Here is an 11,219-nt window from a genome sequence, read left to right as displayed (position 1 = left end):
ACGGCAAGAATCCTAACCATCCAGAGCAATAATCTTGTCCACAGCAAGAATCCTAACCGTCCAGACCAATTGTCTTGGCCACGGCAAGAATCATAACCGTCCAATCGTGTTTCCTCACGAAACTAGAGGCTTAGGGCTGCTTCTAACCGTCCAGACCAAGGGTCTTGTCCAGATACTATCCTAACCGTCCGCACGGCAAGAACCAGTCCAGACCAATCATGTAACAATAATCACCATCAGATATCGAAGCACTTCACTCATCAGTTCAGAGGTTGGCAGCTCTGAGCACCGTTTCACAACATCTTTCCCGAGAAGGCCACGAGTGTATAAACAAACTACAGTCGTTCCGCGCGCAGCTGAATGTAGTGAGTACTGGGCTGCGAGAAGTAAAGTAATGATAAAACACCATGTAAAGGAAACATGTGAAAATACACAACAGCAGTAATTTAGTATAATACTTACGTTAATGCAGAATGCGCTGCTATTGCCCTACAGAATGCTAGAGACCTAAAAGCCGCTTTGTGGCCCTAACCTGCGGGTTTATGCCACCAGACCCCCTTTGCTTGGTTACAGTTCAATGGTTTTGTCACTAACCAATCCAGACCAACTGCTTTGACACTAGCCAGACCTATCACTTTCTTACTGACCCAAAATATAAGTGAATTCATAATACAGAATGTGCTGCTATCGCATTGCTTGGCACTTTACAAAAAAATAAACAACAGTTGCTTGGCACTACCGCCCGAGCATGTAACCAGTCCTCGGCGAGAAGACCACGAGAAATAAACGACGGTCATTCCGTGCGCAGCTGAATGTAAGGAGTATTGGGCTGCGAGGAGTCAACTATTGATAATGAAAGCACACCATCGAACCATAATTCATATAAGAACGACATACCCGTCATTCATGCTGTAAATAGTGAAATTGGTTTTATTTCATATTCAACAAATCCAACTTGAGTTAAGAAAATAAGGTGAATAGTGAACTTCAACACAGCTGAAACGAGCTACCTAACATATTCAACTTCAAAAAAGAAATACCTAACTTGATAGAACTTTTACACCAGGGATACTAAACTCATTATGCTATTAATACAAGTTAAGGAAGCCTAACTTCTGTTCTCAACAAGTCCAATCATAGTCTGCTGCACACACTTTTGGAAGGTCTGAACTTCTTTGGAACATAGGAGTGGTTGCTTAGAATGTTCCTGGTAACATTTCACAACTTCGGCTTTAAAATCTTGACATGGATACTCCTTGATAGCATTCGATGCTTTTTTGAAACTAGTTTCGACTTCTTTCACAGCAGTTTCGTATTCCTCTTCCATTTTACGGTTAATCTTTTTATAATTCTCTTGGATATCAGCGATTCGCTGTTGCCAATAAACATCGTTATTACGAAGTACAGCTTCTTTTTCCCGTTTAACTTGTAGAGTTGTAGTTAGAGGCTCACCTGTAAACAGTGGCTGCTGTTCTATTACCGTTGATGACGATACATCAGCAGGTTTCAGAGTGTCTTCTTCTACACCACTCTTACGATAGCTTCCGCCCTTCATACGCTGGACGACCCCCTCCGACACTTTGATTACGCTAGTTGGATCTTCATTCGTCAAAGTAATGACCCGGGCACTGTTAGAATTGCCCATCGCGATCTGGAACAATAACAAAGAACACTGTATGCTCCACCTTCACACGCGTGTTCTTAGCTGAAAGCCACCATTTACAAAAGCACTACCTAGAGAAAAATATTGGAACTAGTGTTGAGACACGAGAAAAAAAACCACATTTCACATTTCCGAGCGATAAATGTTCAAAAGTTCTTCGCCAAAATTTCCTCCTTCTTGGCCAACCTATTGATACAATCGTCAGATTCACCCATTCTACGGATAGCCCCACAGATTGCATAGATCTTAGTGTTCTCTGTCATGCGGCCAGTGGCTGGGTCAACTTCAGCAATATTGAGCTGAATAGAGGCATGGTCCTTAGCATGAATAATACGATTACTCGCCGAACACTTCCGTGGGCAGTAAAGATCCACAAATTCACCAGCGTCGTTCTCCATAATTACACAGATCACAAGAAACTTGTTAAAACAAGTATCAACTCACGTGTAGACAGAGAAGGGCTTGACACCAAAGACCACAACGGTTCAAAATGAAAGAGAGAAGTTCTAGGAGAAAAAGACTCAGCCCGACTTGGTTTCGTCAAAGAATATACAATAACAGAACGAACTTGGTTTACGATGAATTCGGTAATAGCCCATATCAAAACCAACCAGGGGCCTATTCCACGAACGAACTTTGCAACTTTGCACTTTGCACTTTTCAGTTCAGATTTTGTTCCACTATCGCTTTTCAGATTTAGCTTGCAAAGTGAAAAGTGAAAAGTTAGAAATCTTTTCACTTTTCAAGCCTGTTATGTTCCTCTATTGGTACAGAAATGCAAAGTGCAAAGAAATGAAGTGAAAAGTTTTCATAAATCTCGCAAGGAGATGATTCCCTTTTCATATGTTAAACAAGTATGTACATAGTTTCTCGGCGTAGAATTTGGTTTAGTGATATAAACACGTCACGACGTGAGCTTTTGTTAGCATCAAGTGAGGACAGTGATGAAGAATCCAATAATGGAACGTACAAAGACAGGATTAATTTTCATAAATTCACTTCGACGTAATAACGCGAGTGATTTCGTATTATCCCAAGAGGCTGACTATATTCTTGAAAAATTCGATAATTTATTGAAAGATAAAGAAGTAAATTCCTTTCCAAAAAAGAACAAATTCTTATGTTTACATTTTTTAGTAAATGGTACCCAGCTGTATTGTGTAACAGCAATGCATGGGACATCAAAATAAATTATTTGCAGAACTGTTACCAAAGTCGTAGATGTTATTGTAAATGTAATATTTGCTAACAGTACGTTGGCCTGATAATCCACTTAATATAGCGACGGGATTTCTAATAAAGGGTGAATGTCCTTCTGTGTGTGGATGTGTTGACGGTACTCTCGTTAACATTGATGTGTGTCATCATTTGAGAGGTTATCTTTAAAGTTGTCAAAAAAGGATGTCAGGTTTCTCCTTGACAACTTCCAGCACAGACAGCTTCTTGTAATAACCGTTCTTTCCCACGATAAAAACTTAAACGGTACGACAATTATACCGCCAAGTTCGCCGCGAAAAGTAAAGCATTAAAATCATAGAGTATTAGGCCTATACAGTTTGCTCATAGAATAAACTCGATCGGATCACTCATTCGCAAAGACTTTTCACTTTGCGAAGAAATTGAAAAGTATAGCCTAGTTCATGGTGGAACAGAAAGATTTTGCACTTTGCAAGAATTGAAAAGTGAAAAGTGCAAAGTTGAAAAGTTGCAAAGTTCGTTCGTGGAACAGGCCCCAGAGCCAACTACAGTTTATTATTATTAATAATAATAATAATAATAATAATAATAATAATAATAATAATAATAATAATAATAATAATAATAATATTGCAACCAATGGTCGGGCTCTGTGTCCGTGGGTCAGGTTAGGTCCGGCTTATGGCACTTTATTGCTTAATTTTTATTAAAGCCAATAACATTTTTAATGTATTGATGATGTAGTTGTATAGTTTGCTCTTTATAGGTGTTTCATCCGTACAATGGGAAAAAAGAACCATGGTAAATTTTCCGGAAGAGGGAAACTACCAGTTAAAGACAGTAATTTGCAAAATAGCACCCCTCGTAAATTGTCTCGCCAGAAAAGAAATGAAGTGGTGAATCAGATCGTCGAGAAACTTTTAAAAGCCAGTACAAACATTGTGTCTTCTTCCAATGTAAGTAAAGAGTGGGAGACATATCTGGAGATCCAGAAACTGCTAGAGAAAGTCATCCAAGCAGAATCCGGTTTTCTTCTAACTTTCTTGAGGTGGAATGTAACTGTGACCAGTGGAGAAATATCTGCACCTGGATATGCGAGAACTTCATTGACAGAGTTCCTGAAGCATGTGTTACTCAAAATGAATTCAGACATGAAGATACCCCCCATAGATCGCAGTAGTCACTTCGAGTAGTTCATGTCGTGGATGAGGCAACATGGAGCAGAGATAAATTGCATAAAGACAGGTCAGTTTCCCGCGTACGAGTACGGTCTGCAAGCTGAGAAGGACTTGGAAGATGGAGAGTTAATGATTGCTGTTCCTCGCAAATTGATGCTTACCACAGAAACAATTGCCGATTCTGTATTAGGTCCTCTACTGCGGAAGGATGCAATGCTACAGTACATGCCTAACGTGGCCCGGTCTTTGTTGTTGCTGGTGGAGAAGTTCTCTCCCAGCTCATTCTGGAAACCATGCCTCGCCATCCTGCCTCAAGAATACACTACCGTTCTCTACTTTAAAACTCATGAACTTGAGGAACTCAAGGGATCACCTTCTCTGGAACCTGCTCTGAAGCAGTGCCGAAGTATTGCACGACAGTACGCCTACTTCAACAAACTCTTCCAGACTTCCACTGATCCAGCTAGTGACTCTGTAATGTTTTCTCCTATGAGCAGCACTGCTGGGGTGTGTCGACGGTGATGACCCGCCAGAACTTCGTCCCTTCCTCTATGCTGAACGCTCTCATCCCCTTATGGGACATGGCCAACCACATCAACGGCAAGTTAACAACAGATTTCAACGTGAGTCAGCAACGTACAGAGTTTATGGCAGTGTGACCCTTCCATGCCGGAGAACAGGTTTTTATTTTCTATTGTTCCCGCACCAACTATGAACTACTGGTCCACAATGGATTTGTGTATCCTGACAACAAACACGATGCGTGAGTCGCGCAAATCCCCTTCAGCCTCCGCGGGCCTAACTGTTGGCTCGACTGGCCTTCCGGCCACCGGAGACTTCTTGCTGAAAAGCGGCACATATCCTGTGGACGGACGCTGGTTGGCGTTCCTTCGGATCTTCAGTATGGGTCAAGAGCACTTGGAGCACTGGCTGGAGAGAGAGCATTCCTCTGATCTGGTCTACATTGACTGTGCTCTGGAGACAGAAGTGGAAACTCGAACATGGACCTTCCTGAAGACTCGCATCAAGCTCCTGTTGAGTGCTTACACGACCGCTCTTGAGGTTGACAAGGAGCTGCTAACCAGCACTTCAGTGGTGAGTCCTTGTCAGCGCTTAGCCATTCAGATGCGCATCTCAGAGAAGCTGATCTTTAAGAGAGCACTGGAGTACGTAGAGCAGCACGTCCGGCTCTGATGTATCCCGTATGCTGGTCGGCAGAAGCGGCTGCTCGCACAATAACTAATGGGCGACTGCTGACCACATGCCGTGCTACTCTTAAATGTTGTTAACAAGATCTACAGTTAAAGCTGGAAGGTACGCTTGGCAACGCTGTATCTATCTGTCAAGCAGAGGCCGAGAAAATAGGGGGCGTGTCCGATTTTGATTGACTTCACCCATATTCACTACATTTAGACCAACACGATGATTATGATAAATGCACACTCTTCGTAAAATGGTACTAAGAAACACACACATCAGCAAATACATTCACTGAAGTTAGAAATACACATTTTACATGAACATAAACAAAACATTTTAAGAACAGTACTCACGAGCTCAATTATTGTGGAGCGTTAAATCATCAATCAGTCACTACTGATGTGCATTTAGGGCAGTCGCCCAGGTGGCAGATTCCCTATCTGTTGTTTTTCTAGCCTTTTCTTAAATGATCGCAAAGAAATTGGAAAATAATTGAACATTTCCATTGGTAAGTTATTCCAATCTCTAACTCCCCTTCCTATAAACGAATATTTGCCCCAACTTCCTAACATTCTACAATATGTGGCACTGGTCGAAAGCTAGAAATAAACGTCTGCCTTGGTCGTCCGGATGAGATATTTGTGGTTTTGTTGCCTTTCCTTCATACAATCGTCTCATCACCATTGCATTAGTTTTGTGATTGTCAGTAAGTAACCTCAGCATTACAAAACCACAAGCCTCCACTTATCTAATTACCGACATCGTTAGGGAGTGCAGTTCGAGACGAAAAATTTCTTCGAGAACTAGATGCCACACGAATTCGGTAGTTGGTTGATAAGCCATTTATCAGAAAGCACAATAAATGGTTCGAAAGTACTGTCCTATTTCCTCTCGCATCTTGAAAACTAGGTAAGCCATCGAATTTATTTTCATATGTAAGAGCTTCTCAATGTGCTGAAGTGTCCTTTAGACCACAAATGTGTCTAGTTTATTATCGTACTGTGGCTGCTGTTTGATAGACAACTCATCAATAATTGGAGAACACATAATTTCGACTTTATTCAGCCTTTCCCGTTCTGCTTGAAGCCTGGATTTCACTAGGTCTGTTACACCTGTCTCAGATGATGTATCCCCTACATAGCGGCTCAGTGTGTTCCTTTATGGTAATTTCAACAAAGTGCTTCTAGCAAAGTTGTAGCATATAGGTGAAATAAATTCCTTAATTACACGCTGTTTTAAAGAACTTTATGGCCATCTGGGCGATATTGAACCCTTTGATCCATATTGAGGGATACCTACCTATCTTACCTATCAGCAAAGTTCATGAGATCTGTCTCTTGGGTCGTATCGGGTTCTTCGTCACTTGCTGAGGTGAAGGTAGGGTTCAGTAATTCTAATCTATCTACTGGAATGAAAGATCTGTTTAAAAGATTCCTATTTATTCAGGAAAATTCTGAAGCAATCTAATATGTCAACGGTATCATAGAAGTCAATTGTGTCCACTGGACACCACAATCATTTTTACATAAAGGACAGAACACTGGTGTGAGACTTTAACGTAACTGTCTGATGGGCATTCTTACTAGAAGCCATTGTCTCAATTATTAATTATTTAAGAAAGGAAAGTCTGGAAATTCTTAAATTCGGCTTCCATGTGAGACCACATGTACCATCATAGTGATTCGTTATGGTCCAACCCTCGTAACACGAACTCTGGACTCTGGGTATAATTAAGGCCGTCCAATCGGTGTGAGCCACACAGTGGTTCTACGGCATGGACCCTTAATTGAATCGATGTGACCTGCGTCTATGTCATGGACCGACATCTAAACTTCTAAGTTACTTTAAAGACATTGTGGATGATGACCGCAAGGAAAATGATGCTACAGTGGCATATGGCTCGAATCTAAGTCACTGAGGTTGATGACCCCCTGACCATCCAAGTTTCTAGGCTGAAGGCTAAACACAATTAAGTTACATCGGTTGATGACCAAAGTTTCCACTTTACTATCCCCAGCACATTCACTGCTCAATCAATCAAAGTTCAATAATTACAACAATAGCAATGCTCACAAACTGTGTGGCAGTAAAATCCATTTCCTTCGGATATGTCCCCTTAATCGTTACTTTACATTTAAATATTCCCCAGAAAACAAACTAAAATTTCCAGAATGCATCTCCAAGTTATTCGCTTGATTAAAGGTATTTCAAAATGCGGTTTCACTGAATTTAATAATTAAATAAATTTAAATGATTTAACGAAACGTTAAAGAACAGTAAATTTTATCTCCGCGGACTCTGGTTTCTTCACAAATTCGTCATGGCGTCACTTCATATTTATAGCAGTAACCCCCTCTCTTCGGATATCTCCCTTTGCCGCCAAGAAAATTTCTATAAATTTTCTGACTTAACTAAACTGTAATTTCAAGAGTTTTGAAAGTGACTACATGCTTTCTACATTTCTGGCGGTAGTGTTCATGGACATTTAAAATTTATACGGGTTCGATTTGTGAGATGATTGACCCCCTTTGATAGGCACTATTTTTTTGACTTGGCTTGGGTCACGCCATGTACACGCGCTTTGAAATAGTCCACAAAAATGACTTGAGATTCTTCCGTCGTCGACACGTGTGGCTGACGTCACGTACCAGAGCGTGGGACCGAAGGTAATCACCCCCTCGTCACGTGTCAAATCCATGCTATCAGGAATCCAACTTTTAATTTAATTGTTAATTTATGCATAATGTTCTTAGGGCACAAAGGTCATGAGTTCAATATATTATTAAAGTTTACAAATTGGTCCAAAATAAACGAATATTTTATGTTGGAAGAGTTACGTTCGTTAATTTCTATCGTGGTTTTTAAACATGCGTAGTGCTGGTTGTCATATTGGTGCAACTGTCTCCTCTGGAAATATACCCCCATCTCTAATTGTTCAACTTTTTTATTTGCACGCCACAGTCTTACTCTTAGTGAAGGCAAACGCTTTGCAGCACTTCCATACCTTTGAAATTATTTTCCGTCTGAACTTCAATGGACTTGCTATTATGACCTGTCAGATTGGTACATAGCGCTTCGTGTGGGTTTTGATCACGTCTTCCTGTTTCTGGAGTAGCAGTGACGTCATTATTGCCTTAAACCAAAGACTTTAATATTACTTATCTAGACTCACAGAGCGCGCTGATGCTAAGCGGAATATTGAACACTTTCGCGCATCGCCATGTTGCGGGCGCTTCAGCTTCGAATGCATGACTAGCACGTGGTAATGTTTACAGACCCTTGCATATTTTCGATTTGAATCATGCCTGTTAGTGGAGCTGGTTTGGTGTTATATGTGACGGAGTGATAATATATTGTCAAATATTTTCAAGGAATGTGAGAGCTGATACTTTACGTTAGTTAAATTGATCGGCTATATTAGGCCTAAAGTTAGGCATTACCTATGGAATGGAAAGATATTCACGAGGGTGAATTCGTGTGCAGCCTTCATTTGTACAGACTGCTATCAGAAGGGATCTGGTATTTCTTTTCACATGTGAGTAGAAACTGAACTGTTAAAAAATAACTTTCATTTACCATAATCGAGAACTAAGCAGGTTATAGGGTGGTTGATTCAGAGAACGCATGGACATGAAATTTAGAATATTTAGGCTTCTTTTTCTTGTTTGCCTTTTTCCAATTCAACGGGGATAATTCTTTAGAACTAAAAGCTGTTCTGAAAAAGACTACATATTTTTCATACAAACTGTGTAGCGGTATTACAAATTTGATAAACCTGGACATAGAATCTGTAAGATATGGTTGATACAACTTGATAAAACCTTCTAATATTAGGGTAAGGTATTGCTTCAAATTATCAATTACTTGAAAAATGATTTATTAGTATCATATGTCTTATTTTCTCCAGTTCTTCCCCACTTGCTTTATAATAAAAGAATACAATTGTTAATACGCTATTCCAGAAAAATCTGACAATATAAAGTCTAAACAAAGCTCATTACAATCTTCTCAATCCTAGTCTGCATTAGAAAACGCTAATCAAATTAACTTTTCACTATGATATTAATCTTTTTTGTTTGCAAGTGCTTCACTTTCAATTTCATTTTATTTTATTTTTGGTGTAAACCATGGTGCTCATATTAGAGCAAAATTAGAACGCACTTTCAACTTGTATGTGCTCAGATTATGTTAATTCAGAATGAGTTTGTAAAAGCAGTAATATTTAAGAAGATAATATTATGAGGAGGATTTTACATCTTAAATGATATCATTCTTACTTAAGCCTAACCGGGCGAGTTGGCCGTGCGGTAAGGACCGCACACCTTTGAGCTTGCATCCGGGATATAGTGGGTTCGAAGCCCACTGTCGGCATCCCTGAAGATAGTTTTCCGTGGTTTTCCATTTTCACACCAGGCAAATGCTGGGGCTGTACTTTTAATTAAGGCCACGGGCTCTTCCTTCCCATTCCTAGGCCTTTACTATCCCATCGTCGCCATAAGACCTATCTGTGCGGGTGCGACGTAAAGCAAATTGTAAAAAATAAAACTTAAGCCTAAACCTCGCAGAGAAACTCAAACTAACCCTAGACATTAATTTCACTTTAAGAAATACACAATAGAACACTAGCACCAGTGTAACGAATGTCAGGCAGCATTTACCTAAATCCAAATCACACAAACATGATAATTTAACTTCTACTCATCCAATTACGTTATTTCAGATCCAAACAAACCGCATGGCACAACAGGCCCGAAAGGCCATGGCCTACAAAGCGACCGCTGCTCACCTTGAAGGCCTGCAGATTACGAGGTGTCATGTGGTCAGCACGGCGAATCCTCTCGGCCGTTATGTCACCGTCAGATAGCTCCACAATTGTAATCACGTATGCTGAGTAGACCTCAAACCAGCACTCAGATCCAGGTATAAATCTCTGACCTGGCTGGGGATTGAACCCGGAGACTTCGGGTAAGAAGTAGACTCGCTACCCCTACACCGCAGAGCCGGTATTTCATATTCAGAAAATGATAAAACACGTATCTGATTGTTTTAGAAATATTTCTGCAGTCATGTACTTTTTAAACAATCTGTTCAGATAATTGAGTAAAATTTGCTGTTTGGCTGAGCGGTTAGGGGCGCGCGGCTGTGAGCTTGCATCCGGGAGATAGTGGGTTCGAATCCCACTATCGGCAACCCTGAAGATGGTTTTCCGTGGTTTCGCATTTTCACACCAGGCAAATGCTGGAGCTGTACCTTAATTAAGGCCACGGCCGCTTCCTTCAAACTCCTAGGCCTTTCCTATCCCATCGTCGCCGTAAGACCTATCTGTGCCGGTGCGACGTAAATCCACTAGCAAAAACTTATCTGAGAGGAATCATAAGCTATTTACCTTTCATAGAAAGATTTTATTTCACAGGTTTCCTTTTTTTGTTGATATTGAAGATTATTATTATCGGTACCGGTACAGGAGTTTGTCAATATTTAATTTATGTGTTCGCCAGTCTGCTGAGAGACAGGTAATTTTTATCTCACGATATGTAATCTTACTTAAGTTGTAGACCGCTTTTTGAACATGTCTTCATATATTCAATAAAGCTAAATAATTGTTGATCCTAGGTTTCTCAAGAGACAGATTGCCACGTGATTCTCGTCCTTTGAGTCTGGCCTTCTAGCCATACGTACAATGTTCAAGCACATCAGTTACAAACATGAACCTTATTATTAAAGTGAGCGACATGATCATTTTCGAGGTACCGCAAGTGTACTTTTGTAGTAGCGTATTTTTCAGTCTTCTTATTCAGTCTGCTAAAGGTTTCTTATTTTAGGTGCGCCACCTATAGGCTATGCAAAGGATTTGTGTAGATTGTTCAGTTTTTTATACAGAAGTATATTTTAATATTACCACAGTCTTGATATTATGTATATTTATTGCGTGTGTACACGGTAGTCGGTGTAGGCTGTCATTAATTTTATAAGGCGAATGT

General features: G+C 40.3%; 2 protein-coding genes and 1 pseudogene across 2 annotated transcripts; 1 reads left to right on the top strand and 2 right to left on the bottom strand.

Moving 5' to 3' along the window:
* Nucleotides 1-903: 903 nt before the first annotated feature.
* On the bottom strand, nucleotides 904-1,645 carry LOC136874189 (MICOS complex subunit MIC19-like). The gene has a single exon (XM_067147788.1). The coding sequence runs from the start codon at nucleotides 1,643-1,645 to the stop codon at nucleotides 1,109-1,111; it is 537 nt and encodes a 178-aa protein (XP_067003889.1). The 3' UTR covers nucleotides 904-1,108.
* Nucleotides 1,516-2,168, bottom strand: LOC136874190 (small ribosomal subunit protein eS21). The gene is made up of 2 exons (XM_067147789.2): nucleotides 1,735-2,168; nucleotides 1,516-1,651 (listed from the first exon to the last, which is right to left on the bottom strand). The coding sequence occupies exon 1, from the start codon at nucleotides 2,059-2,061 to the stop codon at nucleotides 1,810-1,812; it is 252 nt and encodes an 83-aa protein (XP_067003890.1). The 5' UTR covers nucleotides 2,062-2,168; the 3' UTR covers nucleotides 1,516-1,651; nucleotides 1,735-1,809.
* Nucleotides 2,169-3,642: 1,474 nt separating this feature from the next.
* Nucleotides 3,643-5,232, top strand: LOC136874587 (actin-histidine N-methyltransferase-like; annotated as a pseudogene).
* The last annotated feature ends 5,987 nt before the right edge of the window (nucleotides 5,233-11,219 follow it).

The sequence above is a fragment of the Anabrus simplex genome, chromosome 5 (genome assembly GCF_040414725.1).
Source record: "Anabrus simplex isolate iqAnaSimp1 chromosome 5, ASM4041472v1, whole genome shotgun sequence".
Lineage (NCBI taxonomy): Eukaryota > Metazoa > Arthropoda > Insecta > Orthoptera > Tettigoniidae > Anabrus > Anabrus simplex.
This window is presented reverse-complemented; position numbering and strand designations above follow the sequence as displayed.

Bases quoted from the DNA above. Each gene is read 5' to 3' on its own strand.
- LOC136874189 (XM_067147788.1), bottom strand. From the start codon at position 1,645: ATGGGCAATTCTAACAGTGCCCGGGTCATTACTTTGACGAATGAAGAT.
- LOC136874190 (XM_067147789.2), bottom strand. From the start codon at position 2,061: ATGGAGAACGACGCTGGTGAATTTGTGGATCTTTACTGCCCACGGAAG.